Below are 27138 nucleotides of genomic sequence, written 5' to 3'. Positions count from 1 at the left end.
GCAATCACTACCCCTAAGACTAGTGCACTGTAAAAATGAAAACATAGATTTTATTTATATCTAATTAATAAAAATGAGGCAACAGATTACAAGCAATATTATTAATAACATTTAACAAATTAGAATTGAGTAATAATTAATCAAATTAATTCCTTAAATGTTAACCATTTAAAATGAGTAAAAATTACAAAATATATGTTATTGCCAGCATTGAAGACACCTGATGTTAACAAGCAGTTTTTTGTAATTTTGTAAGTTTTACTCATTTTCAACAGCATATATATCTTTGCATTCCCATTTTCCTCCAATTTTTAAAAAATATTTTAATACAAATAACACAAATAATAGTGTTATAAATATAAAATGTAGAAAATTGTAAACATTTTGGTAGATTTACAATGCGAATAACCATGGAAATGTGTCATTACAGTCTGTAAATATCTCTTAACAACACAAGAATGCAATCACTACCCCTAAGACTAGTGTAGTTTCTGGTAAGAATCTATTCTATATTAACAATGCATTAAATCAAATTACACATTAATAAACAACAATAAATAAATAAAATAAAAACAAATTAAGTGATAACTCGCATGCATCTGCTCCGTTAATGAAGCCATGTCTTAAGTCAAGTGATTGTCTTCTTCTTCTTTGTTTTTAACAGTGGTTGACAACCAGCTTTTGGGTCGTGCCTTTGCCGCTCTTGATTGACAATCACAGGCGTCCAATCACAAGTGACTTCCGGGAAAAGGGATATAACCAATGACATTTGAGGTTATTAAAACAGTAAGCCCCGCCCCTCGACTGCCAAAAATAAAAGTGTTCGAGCGAGCAAAAGCAGCAGGCGAGAGCAGATCGAGCGCGAGAGCGTGGGGAATGATCATGCGCGCGCGCGATCGCTTGTATTGCGTGCAGAGGAGATGTCTGCGCGCACGCGAGGGCTTGAATTGCGTGCAGAGGAGATGTCTGCGCGCGCGCAGGGCTTGAATGAGCTCGCGAGTTCCCGTTTCCTCGCGTGTACATCTGTTATTCGCTCGCGAAAGTCATTTACCACGCGCGCCAGCATCAGCTGTGCGCTCGTTTATTATTGTCATTGATTTGCCGCCATAGTACAGCCACACAATCTTCTGAACATTCGCCCTGTCCATTTGACTAAATTACCCTTTCAATGACAGATGGGAGCTCACAGCCCAAAGAAGTTGTATGCTTTTTTTAATGACCGTAAGTGAGAGTAAATGCAAATTGTGCTGCCGTTTAATGCTGTAAAATGTCAGTGACTAGGAGAGCAAACTTACAGAAGGCTTCTTTGTGATGATTTTGATAAACTGGCCAGTTCATTATTCAAATTATTTGTTGAAGTCTGTTAGCAGCTGGTTAGTTTAATGTCTCTGGGATAGATCTTCAGTCCACTAGTTTTGCATAGTCAAACTTTAACTATCGCAAAAATGTTTGGCCCAAACGGCTTCTTAGATCCACCAACTCAGTCTGACTGATATGTAAAGCACTGAACATAGAAAACAATGCTGTGTTCTGGGCTAAATGCGCTTGTACATAATGGTATTTTGAGCAGCTGAGAACTTGCAAAGAGTTTATAAAGTGTGTAAAGGAGACAAACAGCAGAACGAATTCCTCCATCACACACACAAGCGAAGATCTGCTGCGAGGAGATCTGACGCCGGTACTGAACTGTAATCGTGACTATGACTAGAAAAAAACAGGTGTGCTTAAGCATTCTGTGCTTTTTAGGGTCGCATCTTGTGACATAATGTCCCGGTTTTGGTTCGTTTAGATGTTTTGGTCCGTGTTGCGTTCATATTTCAGTCGAACCGCAGCAAAGTTTGTTTGGAAATGGACCGAGATCCACCTTTTTTTTCAACTGTAAACTATTGTTGCATACATTACACCCCAGAAAACCCCCGGTATAATAGTTCCTTAGTAGAATGACCCATCTTAAGGCCAACTGTTAAGATCCCACCTTTCTACTTTGCCTGTGTCATAACTGATGCAAATTCATTTTAGATACTGTATGACACCACTGTGTTTACTTTGGGAAAATTCAACGTCCCGAACAGACATTCTAAGGTGACATCCTGTGCAGAGAGGAAGCCCACCCTAGAGATTTAATAAAATCAAAACAATGGACTGGACGTTAACTTTCCATGGATGACATCACGGAAGGGCAAATCCGCAGTCAACTCGATGATTACTGTCAAATAGAGCGTAAGAGCATCATCCACTTCAATTACAAACTAACAGATTACATAATCACCTCTGAGGACCAAAAGGTAGCACACAACTTATGTAATATGAGTTTTTCAAAAATCCAAACATCTTCCAAACACTCCCACACAACTCACTTGAAATATTGAAATAACAATTGATTCCATCAAAACTAGACCACCAGCTATAGCCCTCAAATAGCATTTCAAGCTCTTGAGATAATCTTCGGGCTAGACTTGCTCCTGCTGGTTTCATCAAACATTCACAGGCCTTAGTTGAGACATTCAACTTCAGTATTTTAACATATTATGAGAGAAATCAAAAGACCCTCCACGCCTTCTTTAATAATAAAAAACACATGCTAATACAGTAAACCTCAATTAACCCAACATAGTTTCCAAGAGCACCGATTTTCACAGCAGTTATGTTGGAATATTCCAATGTTCTAACACTTATTGTTGGATTATTTACTGTTCCAGAGCCTTAGCCATGGGAACTCCCAAACCAAATGAATGGAAAAGAATGTGCATTTTATGAACAGTCATGGAGAGCTATTTTATTAGTATATGGTTATATGTGCATCTGTTTCTTGTTTTTGCATATCTTCTTATTAGGTCGTAAATCAAATTCCAAATGCGTTCCAGTTTTGTCTGTGATTAGATTCAAGCATGTTATAATGATGCACCTATACAGCCTATACAGTATCACGTGCAACAGTCCTACCACAGTTTAGGTGGTTTTCTAGCACGTCATTAAGCAATAACATCTTGTTTTCGAAGCAACAGCAATGAGTGATTGTCAAAATATCCTGCTCCAGAGCAATCAACTGAAATGCACATTGGTTTGGCAATGCGTCCCATATGAGGAACCTTAAAATGGCATCTGCAGGGCTTCAAATGAATCTACCAGATGAGCTTAAAGAGAGCAGCTTTGAAGTTCTTATAATTAAAAGCAAAGCTGAGCAGAAATACACATCCCACTGAAGTCTGGAGGAAGTGACTCCAGTGTTTGTGACAGTGGTTGCTTAACGGATGCAGTTGCAGGAAGTAAACACATAACCCAAAGATACATCACTTATTTATTAGGATTTTATAAGTGAAAAGTGTTCTGTAAATACTCAATAATCAGAAAAGCGTTATTGTACCTGTGAATGGTATGTTCTAGTGTTTTGACGTGAAGTTCATCTTGCTCAACCTGTTTCCTACGGACTTCCTCTTCATCGTGTGGCACCGCTGGTGACCCCTGCAGAAGCCATCTCTCCCTCGTGGCTTTAGACTGTAAGGAAAAAACAGGTTCTGGTCAGGTCATTGATCTAGATCAGTTGGGATCGCGCTTGGCCGGCTACAGAGAAACTGGTAGCCAGGCAACAGGGAAGTGACCAATCCTGAACGGTGACATCACTACACGCACAATCTCAGCATGGTTCATTAAGGTTAGCCAGCCGTGGTGATAATTCTGGGCTGAGAATGGTTTGTAATGGACCCTTCGCAGGGAGCTTGATTGACAGGTGATCTGACGAATCATACTTCGCCATCCGCCATTTTATCCGAAAAAGCAGTCAGGAGAGTTAGTAGATTAACGTAGGAGGATTTGAACTTGAGAAGCGGAGTGAACTGACGCCTTTCTGCGGTTAAAACAACAATCCTTCTGATGTTCATTCATGTTTATTTGATGCTATAAATGAACTAGAAGGAAGAGATGATCGGTTCACGAGCGGCTTTAACTGAGGCGACACAGCGATCTGACAGACACATTAAAGAGCCACAAACGCTATTTTTTGTTTAAATTTCGTTTAAAAAATGACCAAATTTGAAAGGGGAGATTGTTTAATATGTTTAATATAAAAAGTAACCGAAAAGTAACCTGGTCTGTCCTGTCTGTCAAGTCAAGTCAAGTCACCTTTATTTATATAGCGCTTTTTACAATACAGATTGCATCAAAGCAGCTTCACAGTGATAACATGAAAATAATACAAAAAACTATTTCATCATCGTCCACCTTTAAAGCTACAGTATGTAAGATTTTAAGCCACAAGAGGGCGCTGTTTCAAACAATAACAAAGGATGAGCTAACTTATTAGTTTTTGTATTACCTGTACGTCTGAACGCGAAATTTTATGTCATGATAATGAATTAACTACAAGGAACGCGAAATGTTTTGCTATATTATCCTGTTACAGCTATTTGTCAAATGATTTGTTAGGTTAATGCTGTGTAGTTTTAGGATGTTTATAGTTAATGAAGTGTTGTTTTACGTGTTCAAACCAATCGTAGTAAAATTGAATTTGAACGGACATTTGCAAGTAATGGCTTAATATTTTTTAACAACAGATATCCGATTGTATTTAATTGCACTGCCATAATCTCGGTCACGGACTGTACACAAATATATTAAAATAATGACGGAAATCATAATAGGCTATTACATGCGTGGGTGCGGGGACGCGGCCGACAATTTTGTATAATTTCTAATGTTGATGTATCGCATCACGATAGTGTTGTCGGTAAGTGTGCCTTCATATAACGTGGGAAACCCGAGTTCGCGTCCCAGCTAGAGCAACTTTACTGATTTTTTCCCCCTTCTCTCTCTCTCTCTCACTCGCGAAGCTCTCTCCATCTCGAAAACGCCACACCGATATTTATCCTTGTTTTATTCCTCCGTTTGTCACAAATTCTGCGTGTATCCCCATATGGACGCTTACGTTTTGTTGGCACTTCAATATTCGCCAAAGAGTAATCTGATCCATGATGTACACAACAGCTATAACCACCACTTCCGCATTTGTCCACGTGATATTGCGGAAACCAAGCATAGAGCGTGTAGGAGCCATATAACTGGAAAGTCATGTGACCAAATGATAATGGGTGTGTCATTAATTAAGTGGGGTTAAAACACCTGTTGTGTGTGTGTGTTTGGATGGAAGAATGGGGGTGAGTGCTGGAGCACATATTTTGTTGACCGTGCAAACCTGAACAGAATAAAACAACATGCAAGCTTCAAAGAAAAACGCAGCACAGAAGTTATTCCTCCACTCAGCTCCTTAGCGGTCTTTGGATTGTTCTTATGTGCCGCTACAGAGCGGATATTGCGTCACTGACAGGCAACATTTTTTTCCGGGATGGACAATTATTTAAAATTGGAATTTCTCTGAAATAAAAAATCTTTGGAGACTTTTGGAATATTGTAAGTACATAACTGCAGGAAATATATCACACTGTCCAAGTGATTTTTGGATCTTTTATTACAAAGTTGTTACATATTGTATCTTTAAGGTAGATCTATAATATTGTTGAATATTAAATGTCCCCAACTAAGCAAGCCAGAAGGTAAGGCAACAGCGGCAAGGAACCAAAATTCCATCAGGTGACAGAATGGAGAAAAAAACCTTGTGAGAACCCAGGCTCAGTCGGGGGCCAGTTCTCCTCTGGCCAACGAGCGAACAGTGGATGATTATGATTCAGGAGCCTTACAGGTCAAGTTCAGAATGAATCAGAGTATTCAGTGTCAGTGTGTTTTCAGTCTCCTCTCTGCTCCGCGATGTATTTCTCACTGCGTGAGAACATGGTGTGGCGTGAGAGCGCCGTAGCTTGTCAGACATAGCAACAGAAACTAAGGGGGGCGGGTCTTTGCGAACGGTCAATTGTGGCGTGCCGAACCGAACCAAGCTAAAGTGGATACTGTATATAACAGGAACCGTTCCTGACCGTTCTTAGAACCGTTCGGCCCGATGGTGGAAAAGCTGCTATAGTGACAATAGTTCTGCAGAAATGATCCCGAGCATTTTTGTACTTCCGTTTCCATCGTCCCAAAGTCAGAGGGTTTTTTGGTTAAATGACTGAAACAAGCTCTGTTGTTAACACAAGCTCAAAATAATGTCACATTTTATTTTGTTTGACATAATTCACCAGTACTACCCCACTCCTGATGTTTTAAAAGCTTTTACGTGTCTCTAAGTTAATAAGTAATGATTTTTACAATATAAAAAACAAACAAAAAAACACGAACTTAAGCTAGACAACGGCATTCTTCTAGAGCTGCTGTACTGCCAAAACAATCTTTGTTGCATTAATTTGTCTATTATCACTGTAAAGCTGCTTTGAAACAATCTGTATTGTAAAAAGCGCTATATAAATGAAGTTGACTTGAATTGTCTTGACTGCACTAACATGTGTACCAAAGATGGCAACATACCCAACACTAGAAGAGTAACATAATATAATGAATGAGACCAAGTGAGGAGCAAGTTCATTCATCAATTCATAATTAACCAGTATTTTTTAACTTCCCTGCTGAAAAAGAAACAGCTTTGACTTAAAGCTGACAAAGGGGTTTGGATGGGCTTGCCGGAGACCTTCTAAACCGAAAGTTTTGGTTAAAAAAAATTAACCCAAATTTTGGTTTGGAGTATAAAACTGGTGGAAGGATCTCTATGGAAGACATCAATCTTAAACCTTTGGGACATGGCTACTATCTCCATCTCTGTGAGCTTCTAAAACCTCACTCATAAATTTGAGGTCAATTCATTTATAGAATGTCAATCCGTACCACGCCGTAAACCGTATTTAGCACTACAAACAGTCCTGCTGCTGGGTGAATGTAGCCTAAATGTACATGCTGAATCTAAAACCAGATTTTAGTTCATGCTTTAGTCAGCTCATTATTGTGCGGACTGTGGTTTTCCAAAGAAAACTCTTTTTATGTGCATTGTTTGACATTTAAGTTCAGAATATAAATGTCCTGTGTTGCCACATTCTTATGTAAACTTGAATACATTTAAAACCTGTCCAACATGAGCAGCTGTTAAGGAAGTAACCAGCTGTGGTTGAACTGACTCTAGCTATGTGAGCTATGAGGTCTCTCAGGACCTCTTTCGCCTAGTCATCACCTCCAGGAAGGTCCACCACAGGAACTCGGGAACGCTCAGGACTGTTTCACAAGCTGCTGAAGGTATGCAGTCTTAGATTTCAAGTCTACCCACATGTTTCTTCTAAGCGCTTCTAAAATAGTTCAAATCATTGTACTTACATTGTACTTAAAAAAAAATATTTACGATTTTCATAACTTGACAATCGCATTATATTCTTAAAGGTTTGCTTGTGGAAAGCTGTATTATGTTTTATTACATGGCTCTCTGGGATAATTGACTGCGATTTGCCAATTGTGGCATTCTGCCATCAAATATATAAAGACAGCTAAACTGTATAATATGCATGTACTGTATGTATATATAATAACGGTATAATAATTGATTTGGTAAGTAGCTGTTTAATAACTGTGATAATGTATGGTCGGTCAGCCGGTCATTATAAACCTTTTCTGGAAGAAACAAAGCCTGATCCTTCCTCACCAACCAGTGGGAATTTTTGGGCTGGTAGAATGTGAACATTCTGCAGAACCTTTGAAAGGGTCGCTGAAGTTTCCTGCTTTCTTCTCGAAAGGTAAGTCAATGTTACGGTCTAAATTACAAGCTTTTTTCATTGCTTGGTTGTTTAATTCATTATATAGGCAGCACAATAGTAGAACATGTAGTTAAACTCGATGAAGGACTATTGGAAGACATGTTGTCAGAGCTTCTTGGTACATAACGGCTACCGTAGTTGCAACACGCATTTGAAAAAGCGAGGCTCTAGAGAGCACTATTTGTTTGAATGCAAAATACAATTTCACCGCTAGATATGAGAGAAATTCCTACACAGTTTAGCTTTAATAAGTGCATTTACTTTACTCAAGAAATACACACTTTCTCTCTAACTTCCGGTGTGACTGTTGAGCATGAGTGGACAGAGTGATGCGAGTGTGAGTCGGAGCTTGTTAGTGAATCAAGTGTTGGTTAACTTGTATGGTCAGGCCGCGTGCTACTGTTTCTTTTGCGGGCAGCAAAAGTGGAAGTTTTAAGTAAACTCACGCAGCGGTTGATAATCTTTTTACTCCTGTCCTTCCAGTCTCCATGCCATCCAAAAAAGTGCTACTGTCTATTCCACCAACTTTAGTGAGAATTTTGTCCCGATAAGGTAAATTGCTGTCACCTATCAAAATGATACCAATAATTTTAAAACATGTGGTCTCGTTTAGGCGATTCGTTTACATGATCCTAAAAGATGATGAGGATCTAGATCTGTCACTGCATCTCAAAGTTGATGATATCAACTATGTTATTTATGCTACAATGGACAAGATGAAATGTTTCAATAGTGGGGAGGTGGGTATTTAATTCGTGCTTGTCCTTGTAAGGATAAGGAAAACAGCTCGGCGGCTGATGGCATTGTTGATAATGTTAGCGAGTTAGTTGAGGCTGGACCGTCAAACGCGGCTCCACCACAGTATGGTGCAGTGTTCTGTGTTTTTTAACTCTCATTAAACCAAGGAGTACATACTTGCAGTTAAATACTACTTTGTTTAGTGACAGTTATTTAAAAAATATGTTTAAATTGTTTTGGTTCAAGACCACAGAGGGATCTTTTAAGTCTTTACGACTGTGATGGGTTTTTGGGAAAGCCCCCCAAAAAGTTATTCTGTTTACAGTATACCCATACATCACTAGAGAGATAACTCTGAGTATGAACACCTTGAAGACCGACATTTTTAAACTCGAATAATTGGCTGAGTCAACTGGTGCCCAGGGTTAGATTCTCTCTTAAATAAAAAGACAGTTGGCTGAATTACACAGGGTGCTCTGGTCAGGTCGAGGCTCCAGAGTGTGGACCAGGGCTGCGTTTCCCAAAAGCATCGTAAGCCTAAGTTGATCGTAAAAACGATCGTACGACTGATCTTAATATTATGGTCTGTTTCCCAAAAGCATCGTAGCTTAAGTAGCACTACGAGTGCTCTGGAGTAATCGTACATCCCCAAGTGCATCGTAAGAAGACCGATTTATGAGGTCACCTGCAGGACAACCGGCAGATTACACTTTTATCTAGATTTAACACACTGCAACGTAAGTAATATAATAATGTTTTGATTGTACTTTATTGTACACTTTATTTTACTCGTTTTTTGTTTACATGAATTTATAAATGAAATCATTAAAAAGGGAAGAAAAAGATAGAAATACACACCTAAATTAAATGAATTAACAAAAAAATATATAAAAGAAGTAATGTGGAAAATATGCTTCAAAGACTGGGCAATATAGGGATGAATTAAAAAAAAATCTTTCAATAACGTGCACGAAAACCAGCCATGTATTGGCGATTTCTTGGTTGGCCATCTTGTGGTCCCATGCCATCTTAGTCGTCGTCCTCCTCTTCCACCTCTTCATCTTCCTCCCTGTTAAGTAAGGGCACTCTTTAATGTAATCTTTTTGAAAGGTATCTTTTTTTTTCAGCCATTTTGTCAGTGCCTCCGCCTGTAGGTGCTTTATATAGACTTGTCTTGATTGCTAATCCACAACAAATGACGATTATTAGGTTAAACGTTCAGAGTAGGAATCCATATAAGGTTATATTTCAGAACTTCGCAAATGGACAGCGACTCTTAAGTAGCACGTAGAACGCGTTCTCGCGCGTTCATGTTAAGTGCATTTTTGGGAAACGCGCGTGGAATTGCCGCGAGCGTTCGTAACCTTGCACGTAGAGAGCGCTCTTAAGAGCTAAAATACATCGTTATCGGGAAACCCGGCCCAGATCTTTGCTTCATCCAGGCTCTTTTTCAACTCGGAGAAGAAGAATGGTCAGAGCAGAGCCATCCATCCAGTCTGGAGGATTGGGGTGTGAGGAACTTGGGGTGTATTACAGGAGTGACAACGACTTTTTCAAAGATTTATCCCAAGTGTCTGAGATCTCCGGTGCTTTGAGCATGAACTGTACAAGGCCCTCCAAGGAATGAAGTCTGGAAAGGCGCCGGGCATTGACTTTTATATGTTTTTCTGGTCAGAATTGAGAGAGGACCTGCTGGAGGTGTTGAACAAAAGCTTGGCTGAAGGGCAACCCGTGAGCTGTCGTAGAGCAGTGTTGACCCTCCTGCCCAAGAAAGGCCACCTTACAGATATCAAGTGCTGGCGCCCCTTATCACTAACTGTGTAGTGACTACAAACTGCTCTCGAAAACCCTGGCTAACAGGCTAGCAGGAGTAAAGGATTGTGTCATCCATCTTGACTAGACTTACAGTATTCCTGGTAAGTCAATATTTGACAATGTTTCATTGGTTCGTGATGTTTTAGAGGTCTCCAAGATGTTGAATTTAGATTGTGGGTTAATCTCATTAGATCAGGAGAAAGCATTTGACCATGTTGAGCAGTGCTATTTGTGGAGAGTTTTAGAGGTCTTTGGGTTTTGCCAAAATGTTATAAATCATATTAAAGTTCTTTATAGTGGCGTTAAGAGTATTCTTAAGGTGGACGGTGGTTTATTTGCTTCATTTAAAGCTCATAGAGATGTTAAGCATGGGTGCTCTTTGGCAACAGAACCACTTTTACAACAAATAAGGGTCAAACTTCATGGTATACGCTTGCCAAACTGTAAAAATAATCTTATATTGTGATCTTATGCCGATGATGTTATAGTCATAATTAGAAGGCAACGTGACATACAAGTTTTTGTTAAGTTTACTTAAAACTTTTAAAGGTTTATTTTCTGTGAGTGTAAACTGGAGTAAAAGTGAAACATTATTATTAGGGAAATGCACAGGTGGGAAAGCAGATCCTCCTGAAGGTTTAGGTTGGGGGAAATTAGGTTTTAAAGACCCACTCCGATGAAAATCATGTTTTTCTAGGTGTTAACATGTTCTTGTGGCATTTTTCTGATGTTAGAGGACATATCTTGAGAAAAATAAGCTCAAAGTTGTATTTCTGAGTATTTCTACATTCAAATGTCTGTGAATCAGTAGCAGACGCTAAAATGCCGTTTAAAATAGACTGGAGTTATGACGTAGTAACTCCACTGGGCGGGGCCACGAGCTCATACTCAAATTGGAACACATACTGTGACAAATAAGTCACTTTTCACCGTCTATCAATCGTCAAAACTAAAGTTTGGAGAGCACAGACTGATACCGTCAATAATTACATCATTACATAAAGAGAGAGGGCAGCCAGCCTCCTCCAGCCAAGCAACAGGCGACATTCGTGCATGTGAAATTCCGCGCTCGTCCAAGTAGACTTGCACACGCCGGGTGGCGACGAGTTTCGCCTGTTGCAGTCGTTTGTCCTCTCGTGTGTCAAGCCCATCACTCGTGAGAGAGTCAGTCAGTTTTTCAGATATAGCGGTGACATTAGCATCATAATAATCCCGAAATTCCGAGCAATCCACTGATACTAATATGTCCTGATTGATGTGGGAGGGATGAAATATTGAGACGAAGTCGAGCTGTTTTTTACCGCGACGTCTCGGAGTGAAATAATGATCGGTGATCGGTGATAACTTTGATTAACTTCGGATAATAATAATTAACGTGTATATATAATACTGTAATGCTTCTCCGTGCCAACGGCTCCGCCCACAACGCAGAAGCGAATTGCTAATGAGCTACTGCCGCTCTGCTGAAGCGAAGTCCCAGAAAACGGCACCGGTTTTGAGATTTTGGCTAAAAATGGCATAATCATAATTTAAAGACCACTGGGAATGTTTCAAAATAGCTCAAAATATGATCGGAGTGGGACTTTAAATACTTAGGAATGTATCTTGGTGATGATTGGGATTGGGAAAAATTGGGAAGGAGACATTGACAAAATTAAAGGTCGCCTGGATAAATGGAGATGTTTAATTCACACAGAGGGTGTATTTTATTTATAAATACTAGTTGCTTTACTAAGCATTATGGCACAGGTTTGCATGTATTGATCCTCCCTCACATCTGTTAGTAAAAATCCAGGCGATTTTAGTGGATTTCTTCTGGGATAAATGGCATTGGGCCCCACAGAATACATGGCCTAATACATCTTCAAAGTAGAATAGCAACCTTTCGGTTGCAATTCGTACAAAGACTATTAGTTGGTTAAGTTTGGGACTAGACAAAACTATTTTTTAATGAACCCTATTAAATTGAACACTTCTGGTCTACCAGTGTTTTATAGGAAAATGTTTAAAGTTTGGAGTCTTTTTGTTTAAAAAATATATAAATATAAGAAGAGGCTTTAGTTCGTGGAGCACGTCTGGATGTGTCTGCCAGAGGACTTTTTCCAGGACTCAACAAGACACTCATTGATAATAAAGCCAATACCTTGGGCCAATTACTGGATAAATCAGGAGTTGATTTCAAGAATAAAGAAGCAACAGCTCAACGTCTGGGAATCAGATAAACTGTCTTGTTGTGTTATTATTAATGAAATGGCAGACAGTTCTTATTATAATAACTTTGCTGACTGAGTAATTGTAATGGTGGTGGTGTTGGCGGTGGCGGTGGTGTGGGGGCGGGGGATTTTAAGTATATATAGTATATTATATTAGTATATATAGTAAACAGTCAGTTGTGACTTGCTTTCGCAAAACAGAAAACATTATCTTCTTGACATTTCGAACAACACGAACCAAACTCCGTCTCAGCTACAATTACAGTGTTTTTTTAAAGATCAAAGTAGACTTCGTTTGCAGACAGCCAATGAAGACCACAGGCTGGCATTATGCAAATTTCCTGCAAACCTACATAGGTTAGAGCAGGAGGACTGGGATTACTGATGACTAGTTTCAGGCAGTTCAAAATCGATTCTTTTTTTGGGAGACAATAGGGGCATTTAAAAAAAAGTCTTCTGTAAAGAGTTATAAGTCAGGAACAAACCAACTACGAGGTAAATCACATCAGCAAAAAAGTATTTGGACAAAAATGGTACAATGTCTTTAACAGAAAAGAACTACCATCCCAATGACAATTTGCGAACTAATTGAATAAAAAAAAAGAGAAATATAAAGCTATTAATTTAAAGACATTAAATTAAGATTATATTTATGAAAAAAAGTAAATAATTATATGTATTTTAATGAATGTTTTGTTAAGTATCTGCACAGCATACATTTTTTGTCTTTATATTTAGAATTTCACAAAAGATTTTAACCTTCTATGAGAAAATAAACTGAGAAACAAATCTTTCGATGGCTCTCACAAATTCTCACATTCATCAGAGTCATCGCTGCTGTACTTTCCGATGAGAACTTGCTTACACCCACTACTAAACAAACATCTCTCTTCCTGGATGTGCTTCTCTTTCTCAGTCAAGTCTTCACTTTGAATTCAGCTCTTTGAAAAAACATTTTCTTCCTTTTCATTACAATACACATTCACACTATAGCTGTGAAGACCAGAATTTGCGCGTGTGATTAGCTAATTGTCAGGGCTTGTTAGTTATATTCACAATAAGCTATTACTGTTATCTTGTAGTCTCTCTGCGGTCTTTATAAAAGTCTCACAGTCGAGCATTATCAAATCTTTGTTTCTTTTCCCTCAGGCCCTTCTCTCCTGAGTCCTGGACAAAATCTCTTTCATGAGTGACTCTAAACTGAGGTTGATTTGTTTTTTTTGTGTGTATAAACTATCCGCCATAAAATCCGGGCGATAACACTACAGAGCAATTCTCTGTAAATGAGGCAAACCTCTGGCTATCTGATAACACACTCAAGTGTTATGGAGTCAGACATGTCGGCCTGACTCAGACTCCAGTAGAGAGAAAAGATTACCATCAAGGAAAAAGAAAGAAAGAGAGAAATTACTTTCAAACCCAATCTTAATTCCACATCCTCCCCTTCTATCCTGTAGGGATCATCTCAACTCGCAGTTCTTGGAAAATCTGTGCATTTTGTTGATGTTTTACAAAATGATGTTTACGAATGTTCAGACCTCGTCGTCCATCCAAACATTCCTCTCGCTCTCTGACATTTTCTGATCACATGATCTGTCGATGCAAGGTCACATGACTTTGTTTGCGGATCGAGGGATTTATTCAGTAAAAGTGTTTCCATCGTAGTTTGTGCTTGTTTTCTTGTCGGATAAAAACCAGTATCCACCTCAGTTGAGCACATATGTTTTTTATGCACATATTTAGAATTAATGCTGGTTTCCATCCAGCGTCAACTTTCAGAGATGATATAAAGAGTTGCTTTACCTTGAAATGTTGAAGTTGTAGAACAAGTTCATCGAGTTGTCTTCTTTTGTCCTCAATCTCGGCTTGTCTTTTCCGCTTTTCCTGAAAATATGATAGAAATATTGCGTTAAACTACTGAGAGTAATGTCATTTAAAAGAATTTAAACCAGAAATAATTAATTGTGTGTGACTGAATACCTTTAGCTTAGTGCATGCAGAGTTTCAATTCATTTTAACCTTCAAGGTTTCTATTTGAAATAAAGATGTTTAAGCTTTGTTTGTGATATATTTGCAAAGGCAAGCATACTCGTTTAGCTATTCACAGCTAAATACTTCAGCAGTTGTTTCACTGTGAAACACAAATGATTAAAGCAGGAAGTCATCTATTTCCAACAGTGAGTTACACAGGGGACACAATAATTGTTTAGCTTCTTTAACATGGCAAGCATGTGAAAGTTTGGATGAAAATACGACTTATCACATCATAACCCGAACTCCACAAGTTTTTTACGTTCCTCTCTGCAGGGTGTCCACTTCTTATTCACTTTACATGAGCGCAGAGGAAAGCCGAGCCACATATGTAGGTTATTCAGGTTCTTGAGCGAGTTCAAATATCTTGGCCGGCTTCGACACCGTTTCACGAGCACATTCCAGCGCACAGCACTGCTGCAGGAAGCATGCGCTCTCCACAGAGGGAAAACTGATATGTTATCCAGATGTGAACAAATGTGCCTCTAAAAACGGACCCTTACATATCCGTCAGTGAACGATGCCACTGGATTTTACACGAAAGCTACTGGAAATGGCTTACAAGGTCTTTTAAAAGTAGTATGCTAACAGAAACATAATCCCTGTTTTTGACATGTCGAGAAGGAGAAAATAAGGGGAAAGACCCGATTACCTTCCACTGCAGAGTGATTGAACGGATTATGTGAAAGATTGCTAAAGTTTGCACTTGCATTTACCGTCCTGCAAAATAACCCCTTTAAATGGGTGATTTAATAGTGTTTGGTATTCATGCACATATTGTGCACACACTATGACTTGAACTAATGATAAACTTCAAATCTTATATTAAAACAATTTTTTTAGAACAACATATGCAATGTTAATATATTTTTTTACAATGATGGCTGAATACATGCTTTGTAGTGTAATGCATTACGTAATTAATTACTATAATTTAATTACTCATTGAAAAGTAAAGTAAGGGATTACTCTTATTTTTTCTGTAGTTGAATTATAGTTACTTCTAATGCAATTATGCAATTGCATCTAATACTGTACACAATAGAACAAGTTTATATAAAACAATAGTGGATTTAACATCCAGATTTAATGTGTAATGTTAACATTTCTGTTTTTAATGTAACTTTCTTCCTATAAATACTTTGGTCAGTTCAAGAATAATTTATACAGTTTTATATTTTTTTTTTTAAAAAGAGCTGTTTCATGTCTATCCTTGTATTGTTCAACTGGTCAAGGTTAATATGGGATTTAGAAATTAATAACTAATGCAATACTTTTTATTATAGTAAAATCACACTGTTGAAGATGTAATTGTAATGGTTGCACTTTATTTTACAGTCCTGTTCCCCATGTACATACTATGCAGTTAGTTACAGTATTATAACCGTGTAATAACTAGGTACTAACTCTGACCCTAACCTTAACCCATGTGGTTACCTTATATTACCCAGTACTTTCTCAGGTAAGTATTGTAAGTATATGTAAGTAGAGTAACCCGCCCAACACTGTTTGTAGGTTAGGGGGTTTGAGTTGAATTTTAATTTAAAAAAAAGTATAAAATACACACTCAAATGTTTGCTAAATGAATAAATTCAATGTGTAAATGTAGATACAAAACAGTGACAATAAACCTCAAAACAGTTGGAAAATGCCAAGCTAATTTCTTGTTGATATTTTGAATATCGTGGTTGCGTCCTTTATAAACGCAGATGATTCTGTAATGTGCATCACAACAACATAAACTCCGAATCTATGCAAGCAATTTCTCATGTGAGCGCAGGGCTGTAATTACACCGGCAGTGCGTTCGTCACCGGTTACATGCCCTACAGACTGGCACGACACTCCACGCCCCTCTCATCTGGAGAGAATACTGGAGCCAGATCTGTTTCACACCAAGCATGCTGACACATACCAGAGCTCAGAGTAACATACAGAAATAGGCCAGCAGCAAGAGACGTTCCTCGGACACGTAATCTGTGGCCCCGTCACCCTGAAATATCCCTCGCGCGGAGGCTAATTTCCAGACAGACCGTAGCATCTGTAAAGACTTCGGTATGTGAGTTGAGTATGAAAACAGGTAATAAAAGTGCTCGGTTGTGACGTTGAGCCTGTTGGGCTGGTGAGACCCAAACAATGAAGATTTGTTTCCCAGCGCAAATGGAAAACATCTGCATGGCATTACTGAAGCCACCCCCTCCATCCCGACGGATGGCATCGAGCCTCAAAGACCAAACACCCCAGGGCCTTTCTTGAGTTCATTAGCTTTTCTTTTGCTACAGACTAAATATAAGAGATTCCCAGAGACCTAAAGCTTAACAAAAACAACTGGAAATCACTATAGCTGAGTCCAAGTTCAGAGGGTGAAAATCTTGGCCATGTTCTCAAACACAGGCCACAACCCCCCCATGTTGTGTGTGACAAACAAGAGTTCAGTGACTGTGCACAGATAAGCATAAGTTGAAAGTCACAAATATGATTGTGTAGACAATATAGTGAAGACTAGGTGGGAACAGATGGTCTATGGTTAAGGGGCTGTTTAAATAACACAGTTTTCGACTAAAAAACTGAAAACTGAAAGCATTTTGGTCATTCATTTACATGACAACTGCGGTTTGGGGGCCTGAATACGCAAACTTTGAATGTGCAAGTTTTTGAAAGCGATACTTATATCGTCTCTGTGTAAACTACAAAAACGTGAATTTGTGTAAAAAGTGACTGCCAGGGCATGGTGCTGAAGACACATTCCGAGTTTTGTAACGATACGCCAATGCGTTCGTAAAATAGAGCATTTTTCGTCAAAATTCAAGATGGCCAACGCCTAAAATGGCCGATATGGGAATATTGGGTATTGTATGACTCAGCATGCTGCACCGAATCTGGGCAAAGTGCTCAGAAGTTATAAGCAAAAATAGCCATTTTTCATATCTCATGACCACTAGGTGGCACTTCGCCGAAACTGCGCAGCCAGACTCAGGTCATGGTTGTCATAACACACACCGAGTTTGGTCAGAATATGGTAAAGTGTTGCGGAGATATAGCCTCACATTCATTTTGGCGGGCATTTCATTGAATTCGTTCAGGAATTATTCGAGAACTGTATGACGAATCGACTTGAATTCATTTTGTCAGCATGGTCTTAAGATGATCTAGTTCAATTTGAAACGGTTTGGCTTGAGGCAAGCAATCAGAGAAAAAAGGAATTTAGTTTCTAGCCCGTACCGTTCAAAAGTTTTTTGCATAAACAGAGGTGCAAATTTGGACAGTTGGTGGCGCTAGAGGGATTGAGTTAGAGACTCCAAATTTGCTCTGTCAACAGCTCAGACTGTCCTCTATCTGTGTGCCAAATTTCATAATATTCCTGCAAGCGATTCTATGGGCTGTCATAGACTCCCAAAGGGGAAGAAGAAGAAGAAGAAGAAGAACCGGATGAATAATAAGGATATTTTCGATAACCTTTCGACAAAGGATACAATAGATGCTCACCTGTGGTGCTTGGCCCTTAATTAAATGCAATCAACATGTACAGTACACTTTTAATAAGTAAAATGTATCATGAAACATTTATTTGAAATCATCGGACATAATATTAGGAATTTCACTGTCTTAGCTCTTACTGTTTTACCACTGTCTCGATGTAGAAAGTGTGTTAATTTATATGATAAATATAATAAATCCCACTAAAATAAAGCATGACTATGAGGCAATATTCTCTTGATTTGTGATGAAACATGAAATTGCAATAATTTAGAAGAAATTAAAAAAATTCCCAAATTACAACAATTCTGATCAGTAACTGCAAATATAATTCGGAACAAATGAATCGTGATTAATAGTTTAACCATTATTTGAGCAGCATTACTTAATGTGACTAAAATATGACTAATGTTTTCATTGACAAAGTAAATTGGCCAAACTTTAAGTCAACTAAAATGAAAAGTAGTATTCAAAAGGGCAAAGAAAGAAAAAAGATAAGGTTGATGAAACATGATAAAAGCTTAAACTCTTTGACACTGACTCTGAACTTCTGTGCACCAACCAGAAAAGCACCCAAAACACTTTGTATTTGGTTGTACTTTGGCTTTACTATTAGTTGTTTCTGCATATTAAGCTGGGAAATATGATTGTAATGCATTTTAAGGTAATGCATTTTAAAGATCATTTATTTTAGGGTAATGATTTTTACTAGATGCTTCCACTTGAAGATAAATTGTAAACAGTACGTTGCATGGTGGTCTGTGCTTACACTGTGCCAACTTGCTCACTACCAGAGGAGTGCACACTGGTGAAGTATGCCAGATGGGATGTAGAAGCCGATGGACACGACACAACTTTCCCTGAGGTCAAGAAACGGTCCATTTCCTCTATTGTGTGTGACCAATGACCCGAGCCGCCACAGTGTGTGTCTCTGTTGACTCCCACAACTGACGCCTCCGATGCAAGCAATGCTGACATTTCTGATCAAAATGCTCTATAACAAAGACAAACTAGTTGTGTAAGCCACATCACTTGTCTTGTGTCGCTTTTCTACCAAAAATGTCTTTACTGATGATGGCTCTTTATCAAGAGTCAAGCGCTTGTCCCAGAGGACAGACAGAAATAGACTGGACATCATTTTCCCAGAAAGCACTTTGGGAAAGGAAGTCTTCAAGAAGTTCTTTGTGCTTTTGGTTTCGGCAGTTATTACGAAACTCATTTGAAGTGATGAAGTGATGACACTTCATTAGGAATAACAATAATATGTTGTGAGTTATGTCACCTTTTTTCTCCTCATTAATAGTAGGATTATTAAGATATCAGGTTTATGAAGATATTTTAGTATTCACTTTCAAACAGTGCATGTATCTTTCAATGCATTTCATGACAATTTGGAGAATTGGTTGCTAATTCACATTAATTACAATCTCATCTCTTCATTTTCGTACAATCTGCTTCGACTCCATCAGGTTTAGTGGTGGACCTTCATGCTTATTTATTTCTGAAAATATCATGTTTCTGAACGAATCACACTGTACAAATTCATATGAAATTGCTACCACGTAAAATAGCGACTTTTTTCACGAGGTTGGATGAGTCATATACTGTATGCTGAAGACTGCTTTATTGAATCTCTCTTTCTTCAGGAAGCAATTCCAAAAAAACCTTCATTCTCTATGTTGTTATTTCCAGGGAAGCACATGAGCCAAGTTTTTGTACTTTTTATCAGCATCCAAATCATCCAGATTTATACAAATAATATGCATGTCATAGTGTATGCAACATCTTGAAATTATGATCTTAAAGAGTAAAGTTACGATTCAAATTCATCATTAACTTTCAAGGCATTAGATAAATCATACAGTCTTAAAAAGTATAATACTGCTAATAACATTCTCTAACTGGCCTTATAAACATGCTTTGCATCTCTTGCATGTCAATTAAACCACAAGTCACTGCGTTTAATCACCATGTATTCCAAAACTAAACCATTTCAGCCAAACGCATGTAATGGAGGCTTTAGGCAGTGGTGATTTCTTGAAAAATTCACTGACATCAATATGAAGGTTTGCAGTCCATTATTTAAATTAGACAGAAATGTGTGTGTTTTTAATCTGGACGAGAACGACAAACCTGATATGCATTAATAAAGCATTCTGAGCACAAAATCTATACACACTGGATGCCTCACATTATAACATCTGTGGTAAACATGAACTGATAATGAAATATACAATAATGAAGTTCAAAGTGTTACAAAAAACAATATTGATCTATAACCAATACTAAAATGAGAAAAATAAAATCACTCAACAACATCAATTATACAGTTTAAAGATGCGGTCACATTAGCAAAATATCTGCGGACTTTTGCAGGCAAAAAGGTCCATATATTGTCTATTGTGTAGTTATATGAAGCACAGCTTCTGTTAGACAACACAGTGAATTTGCATGTCTACTAACTCTCATTATAGTGATAGAGTATTAGTAGACTAGGGTTTGGGCTAGTAGAAAAGTTGACATGTAGCCTAGTTGCAAAAAATGTCTGTTGAGGAGCAACAGGGACCATCAAAAGTCTTACTGTTAATCTTAAAAATAAATAAATAAATAAATGCGATTGTAAAGATATAAGAAGTTCCTCAACTCTGTCTAGTCTTAGTATTGGAGTTGACTCTAGTATAGGAATCAATACTTTTGTTTTTATGACTTTGTCTATCTTTTTAAACAGGACGTTGTGATTGGCTCAGGTCAGTGAGTATTGGTGGCACTCAAACTTATGTCCGCCTCTTGTATCATAGTGAAATTTACATGTGTAACAGAAAATGACAGTTTCAAATTCAACTGTGTGGAAAAACTTCCAGCTTGTCGACAAAACAACACAATTTAGTTGTGAATTACGTAAAAAACGCAACAAGTGTCCACAAGTGTGTGACTTTCTCACTCACGCCCCCATGCTGCAGATGATTTGCCTGTGGCTTCAGTTCAGTGTGGCTCTCTCTCTCTCTCTCTCTCTCTCTCTCTCTCTCTCTCTCTCTCTCTCTCTCTCTCTCTCTCTCTCTCTCTCTCTCTCTCTCTCTCTCTCTCTCTCTCTCTCTCTCTCTCTCTCTCTCTCTCTCCTCTCTCTCGCTTTCTCCCACCCTCTCTTCATTTCTCGATTCTGTTTGGCAATGATGTAAATTGGAACAAGCAGCAATTCTAAGAAAAAACATTTAAAATTCTGACTTTAAAAATTCTGAATTTAGAAACCTCAGAATCGCACACACTTAGGTTAAAGCTCCAACAATATTTTTGACAAGGTCAAGAGAACATAAAAAAAAAATAAGAGACATTGACAGAGAAGAGATTTCTGGGACACCAAATATGAAGAACAGAGGGTTCGGAATTTCAGTGGGGATTTCTGCTCTTGCAACAGATCACACATAGCAGTGAACATGTAGGGGATAATGTAGAGCGAGGCGGTTGTTAAAGCGAATACAACCCCGGCAGGCTGATCAGGACCCCGACGTGAAGCGGAGCCTGAAGGGGTTGTGTTCGCTATAACAACCGCCTCGCTCTACATTATCCAGCTTATTACATGGCTACCTACCAAATAAATCAATAATTTGACACAAAATATTGATTTAAAAACGATTGTATTGATTCCAATAAAGAACACAGTGTCCATGGCATTCATTAGAATTCAAGTCATGTAATAAGACTGCATAAATTACAGTAAACTTTCCAACATAACTCCCTCCTTTCTACATTCCCCTCCTGTTTATCCCTGAAAACATCCTGTGAAAAATCATCAAACCGTAATATAATTACATCATGTGTAGAAAGCTACACTCATTGCAGTGTGCATCATGCTACAAGTCCTAGATGAGGGACATATGCTGAGGACTCTACAAGGTGGCAAAGAACCAGATGAAACCAGGTTTCATTTCATTAATGCAAACCACATACTGCACATTTTCTAAAGTGAATTATAAATACAGTGTCCACATTATAAACATATTTAAAGAGAAACATACACTCAGATATGAGTGCATAGCTGTTCTCATGTGCTCCGAGCTATTTTAGATCTGTGTGTTTTCTCCACTGTCTGCAGAGCTACGCCCTGCTGTTAGGACATCCAGTACGGACTGCGTTGTGATGGACTCTTCACTTCTAGGTGAACTTTGTCATTTCTTGTCACAATAATTTGAACACTCTTCAAATACTATATGTGTGCGCCTGTTTTTTGACATAGCAACATTGGCCCAAACAATGGCACGGGTTTGGTCTTTTTCTTCACCCAATCGAAGTAGATGATGATGCTTATGGCACCTTTAAACTTCATATTACAAACTCTGACTATTAATATTTAATGCATGTACTTGTCAATGGAGGGAAACTGAAGCATGGTTACTTCAGCCTTGCTAATTGGATCATGTAACAGCAGCAGGTGATGACCGGTCACATTATTTTCATATTTTGGTCAAGCAAAAATGTTTGTGATTGAATGCAAGTGGCATGACTTGCATTGCAAGGCTTGACCCCTACAGCTGCTAGCTGTTTTGAGAGCAGTATAGGGTACTGGGTAAAATATCTGTGGGGGTCACCAACAGTTTAGAGCTTCAAATCCCACTTGGGAAGATCTGGTCACCACTGTGCCCTTGATCGACACACTTAACCTCAGGTTGTTACTTTTAACTAGTGATACTGTAAGTTGCTTTGCTTCCGCTATGTATTTATCAAGCTTGTCGTAATTAACAAAAACTATTACAGATGAAAATACAGTGAGGAAGCTGATGACAAAACTCAAAAATTTTACAGAGATTATTGCGTTTTCGTATTTTTCAATCATTGCCGGATGGTCGGATTTAATCAAAAAGTAGCAATGAATCAGAAATAGCGACATATCTTTTCTTTTGTATTGCGATGTACATCTGAGTATAACGAAAGCAAAAATGTAGCGCGGTCCTTTCCTTGTATGCATCAGCTGTTGCTTGGATGCTGAGATCTCAATAGTGGAGGCGGATGAACATGAGCTTGCAGGGGCGGAGTTTAAGCGGACTGAATGATTGGAGAAGTCCTGCATACATCACCAGGGAGAAGTCTGTCGTTTCAGATCCAGTTATGACATTTGGATTAAACATTACAAGGTCTTTTTTCCAAATGAACATGGATGAATGGTTCACAACATGCATTTAGACCTCCTATGCCAAAGTGTAGACTATATCGACTAACCAAAACTGAATAGAATTCCCAATGTAAACTAAAATAAAAGTGAAAGTGTTTTGGTGTAAGTGACCCTGTAAGTAAACATTTTAGAATATTTGAGCGCTATTCATACTAAAAATCGCTGAAATACACAGATATGAAACATCTGAATGATAGTTAGAGAAAGGCTTTAGTTACTGTACAGCACAGTTAGTTCCCAATTCTTGTTTCGGAAATGCTGCGAGCCGCCACACCCGAGAGCTCTGGGGATCCAAACCCACCTGAGGATCAGCCCACCTCCCTGAAATATGTGAACCCTGAGCCAAATCATCACAGACAGCTGCTGCTAAATTTAACCCGCTAGTAATGGACGCCTGCCCTATGCTAATGTCATGTAGCCAGACCTTTGACTAACAACATAACTCTATATCCACTGGAATTGGCCAAGGACTGCCCACTTAGTCAGGAAGATGCCTTCACAGGTTTCTTTGTTCAATGTCATGTTCAGGGGCGTGCAAATGTTGATGCAATTACAAACTATACTTTTATGTTTACCTGGATATGCCGCATATATTCCCCTTCTCAGTAAAGTTCTTCACCTGATTTTCCATTATAGATGTGAGAGGACACACAACTAATAAAATGGGATCATTTGGGAATCCCAAGGGTTTGCCTAGCTCACAAAATAATACTTTTCTCATATCCCAATGGTAAACATACGAAAACATCTCTTTTAAATTCAACTAAGTGCCTCAAACAAAACAATTGATATCTTGAAGTATCAGAACTTGTAAACACAGGTTAAGTTTCCTGGCGGACTGTTAAAAGCGCTGTATACTGGGCTACTGGAAAACCTGGAGTCAGCCAATCAGATTAAAAACCCATTCACACCAAGAACCATAACTATAAAGATAACCACATAACAATAACTGTATTAGCGCCCACACCGGTGGACGATATCATTGTTTATTCTAAGCACGTGGTCGCCTGTCACTTTAAATGCTCGAGAGCTCTTCAAAACAGGATGGATTCTGATTGGCTGTTTTTATTATTCATCAGCTGCCGTTATAGTTAAAGTTGTGGTCTGGACTCTGCTATTTGTTTATGTTTAGAATGATTTTTAGAGCTATATCTTTAGCATTATCGTTATAGTTATCGTCCATGGTGTGAACGGGCTTTAAGACTTTTGCCTTTCTGAAAGAGTTTTAGTTTTGTGTGCCATATGCATCAGATGATCAGTGAACCGAGTGTGTGCGGTTAGTGTGTGTAACGTCTGAGGCTCAGACTAGCGCTACGCTAGCAAGAGCACAGTGTAAATGAGGCCTATAGCAAAGGTCTAGACCTGAGCTTGACCAAATGAATCTGTGTAAACAAGTCACAACTGCTCAGGGAGGGTCATTTAAGTCAAGTGGGAAGCCTGGACGCGTGCAATCTCCTCCGCCCAGTGTACCGCAATTAGCAAACCGCTAACCCATTTCTCATTTGAGCTAGCGACATTCCCTCACTTGTTGGACTGAAAAGAAAAGCCACAGATTTGGACCCAAAGACCTGTGCAGCAGCAGCCTGTGGTTTGAGGCAATGGACCAGAAACATAGCAAGCTAGCAAACAGTCAGTATGGGAGTGATTCATTTACTGTACAGGGAATTGTTAGCAAAACTACCTAACTTCTACAGTATATCTTAATGGTATGTTTATTGAAAAGTAAAGTGGTATTCAAGCGGTTTGTCAGTCATGCAGTCAGTTTGTGGTTAGCATTGTTGACGCAGGGAGTCTATATACACCACTCACAGAAACCGATATTTATAATGCACTCCCAGCAAAACAGCATGATAAAAAATAGTGATGAAGCTAAAAATGCTCCTTGCATATGATTTGAATAAAACAACCATTAAACTCCTCTACATTTCAGTAATCTACTTGAGGTATAACGTTTAGTTGAGCTCATTTCAAAAACACAACTGCTTGGCCAACATCGAGCAGCCCACAGACTTTGCTTTTCTGAAGATCATAGGAAACCAAGCGAAGCCCAGATAAAAATATGTGGTTGGGATAACACAGATGTTGGATGAATATGGAGTGAAACTAGAAACCCTAAATTGAAAATCCACGGGCATAGTCCTGTGGTGCTTTCCTTCTTGAGCACAAGTCCAAATTAAAAGCTTTCTAATGAGAGCCGCCTACATAGAGTACTGACCATTATAAGATCTTTGAAAACCAAACGACCACAAGTTTCAGTCACAACACCAGACGTCTGTTTTGATAATAAAATTGCACGTGCAATTCACATTTTCATAGCTTTTAAGGAAACTCGATAATAAAAAATAGAATGGTTGCGGCAAACATTTTAAATGGATGTTACTTTTATGTCCACTCCGCACTCAAAACACATCACATCTGGGAGAGGGAAATCTCCTCAACCACCAGCAATGTGCGGCACTACCTGATGATGATGCGACGGCAGCCATATTGCGCCAGAACGCCCACCACAGACCAGCTTACTGGTGGAGAGACGACAAAGTGAAGCCAATCAGTATATATGGGGATGATTAGGAGGCCATGATGGACAGAGGCCAATGGGCAAATTTGGCGAGGATGGGTACTCTTTTTTCCCCCCTGAAAGACACCCTGGGATTTTTAATGACCACAGAGAGTCAGGACCTCAGTTTAAAGTCCCCAGTGAACCGGTGCAAACGACTTTTCTCCAGTGTTGTGACGTATTTCCAAGTGAAAGGGGATATTGAACAGAGGGCAGGGCTTAACACTTAAGCGCTTCTCCTCTCCATTTCTCCTCATGGCAGACTAACGACTTGAGGGGAGTGGTTAAGCGTTTTCAACCCAAGCCGTCAAACCTACGTCACCAGAAAAGGAAAGTCATTCCAGACCGGAAGATTACCACTGCAAACTATTTTTTTTGTGTATTAACTTGCACGGATTAATTGTTCACCACAAGACTAGTAATATGCGCTAACAAAGTAAATAGGGTCAATTTTGATTTCATGCCGACTTTAACGTCTCATCTGATGGACGGTGCTTTTTTGTCAGTATAGTGTCCCCATCACTATACTGGGGCGTTAGGACCCACACAGACCACAGGGTGAGCGCCCCCTGCTGGCCTCACTAACACCTCTTCCAGCAGCAACCTGGTTTTCCCAGGAGGAATCCCATCCAGGTACTAACCAGGCTCAGCCCTGCTCGGCTTCAGTGGGCAACTAGTCTTGGGCTACAGGGTGATAGCTGCTCTTTGATAAATAACTTTCCTTGTGAACATTAAAAACTATGATCTATATACAGCATATGTGTGCTCTATGAATGTAATCCTGGCATACTACATCAGCCATGTTGTCATTGTCATGTGACCTGCGCTGTCATGTGACCTACTCCTCCCCTATGACCTCATGGGGTAGTAAAGTGTTCACTGGATGCGTATTTCATAATCTCTGTTATTCATATACTATGTTTTCTGGCATACTACTCTTTTGACATACTGTTTTTCACATACTATAGACCTTATGTAGCCCCGCCCCTTTTCAGCTCTGCGCTTTGTTGTCTTCCGGTTTGTATTTCCACAGCGATCTTACGTATTTATGAATGAACTGCCTGTTTTAAAATCTTCCCGGTCTACTGACATTTGTTAAGACATCTGCTTTCAATATTATAAATCAATTTCACCAGCGAATTACTCTTCGACAACGATACCATAGAAATATACAGAGCGACCGCAAAACCGGAAGTTCAAAGACAATATTCTAAAGATGGCATCGCCCTCGTCTCTCTGGCGCATAAGATATCCAGAATGGTGTTGGAGAAACTCTTAAGATGGCTCTCCAGAAGCAGGATTTGACACTTCTGCCCTAATCCTGACTTCATGGTGAAGACAATCTTATTGGCTCAAGCCAAACGTCATCGACGGAGCAGTCGTGGCCTAACGGTTAAAGAATCAGACTGTTAACTCGAAGGTTGCGGATTTGATTCTCAATATCAGCAGGAAATTACTGAAGTGCC

At 39.0% G+C, this 27138-nt stretch overlaps 1 protein-coding gene across 1 annotated transcript in view; it reads right to left on the bottom strand.

Moving 5' to 3' along the window:
- palm2akap2 (PALM2 and AKAP2 fusion) overlaps positions 1-27138 on the bottom strand; it is a 132282-nt gene that overhangs the window by 80318 nt on the left and 24826 nt on the right. Inside the window, exons 4-5 of the mRNA XM_079598861.1 lie at positions 14249-14329; positions 3365-3495 (exon numbers count right to left, since the gene is read on the bottom strand). Coding sequence (XP_079454987.1) covers positions 3365-3495; positions 14249-14329 — 212 coding nt within the window. The remainder of the gene's footprint in view (positions 1-3364; positions 3496-14248; positions 14330-27138) is intronic.

This window comes from Phoxinus phoxinus, assembly GCF_949152265.1.
Source record: "Phoxinus phoxinus genome assembly, chromosome: 23".
In the NCBI taxonomy this organism is placed as follows: Eukaryota; Metazoa; Chordata; class Actinopteri; order Cypriniformes; family Leuciscidae; genus Phoxinus; species Phoxinus phoxinus.
This window is presented reverse-complemented; position numbering and strand designations above follow the sequence as displayed.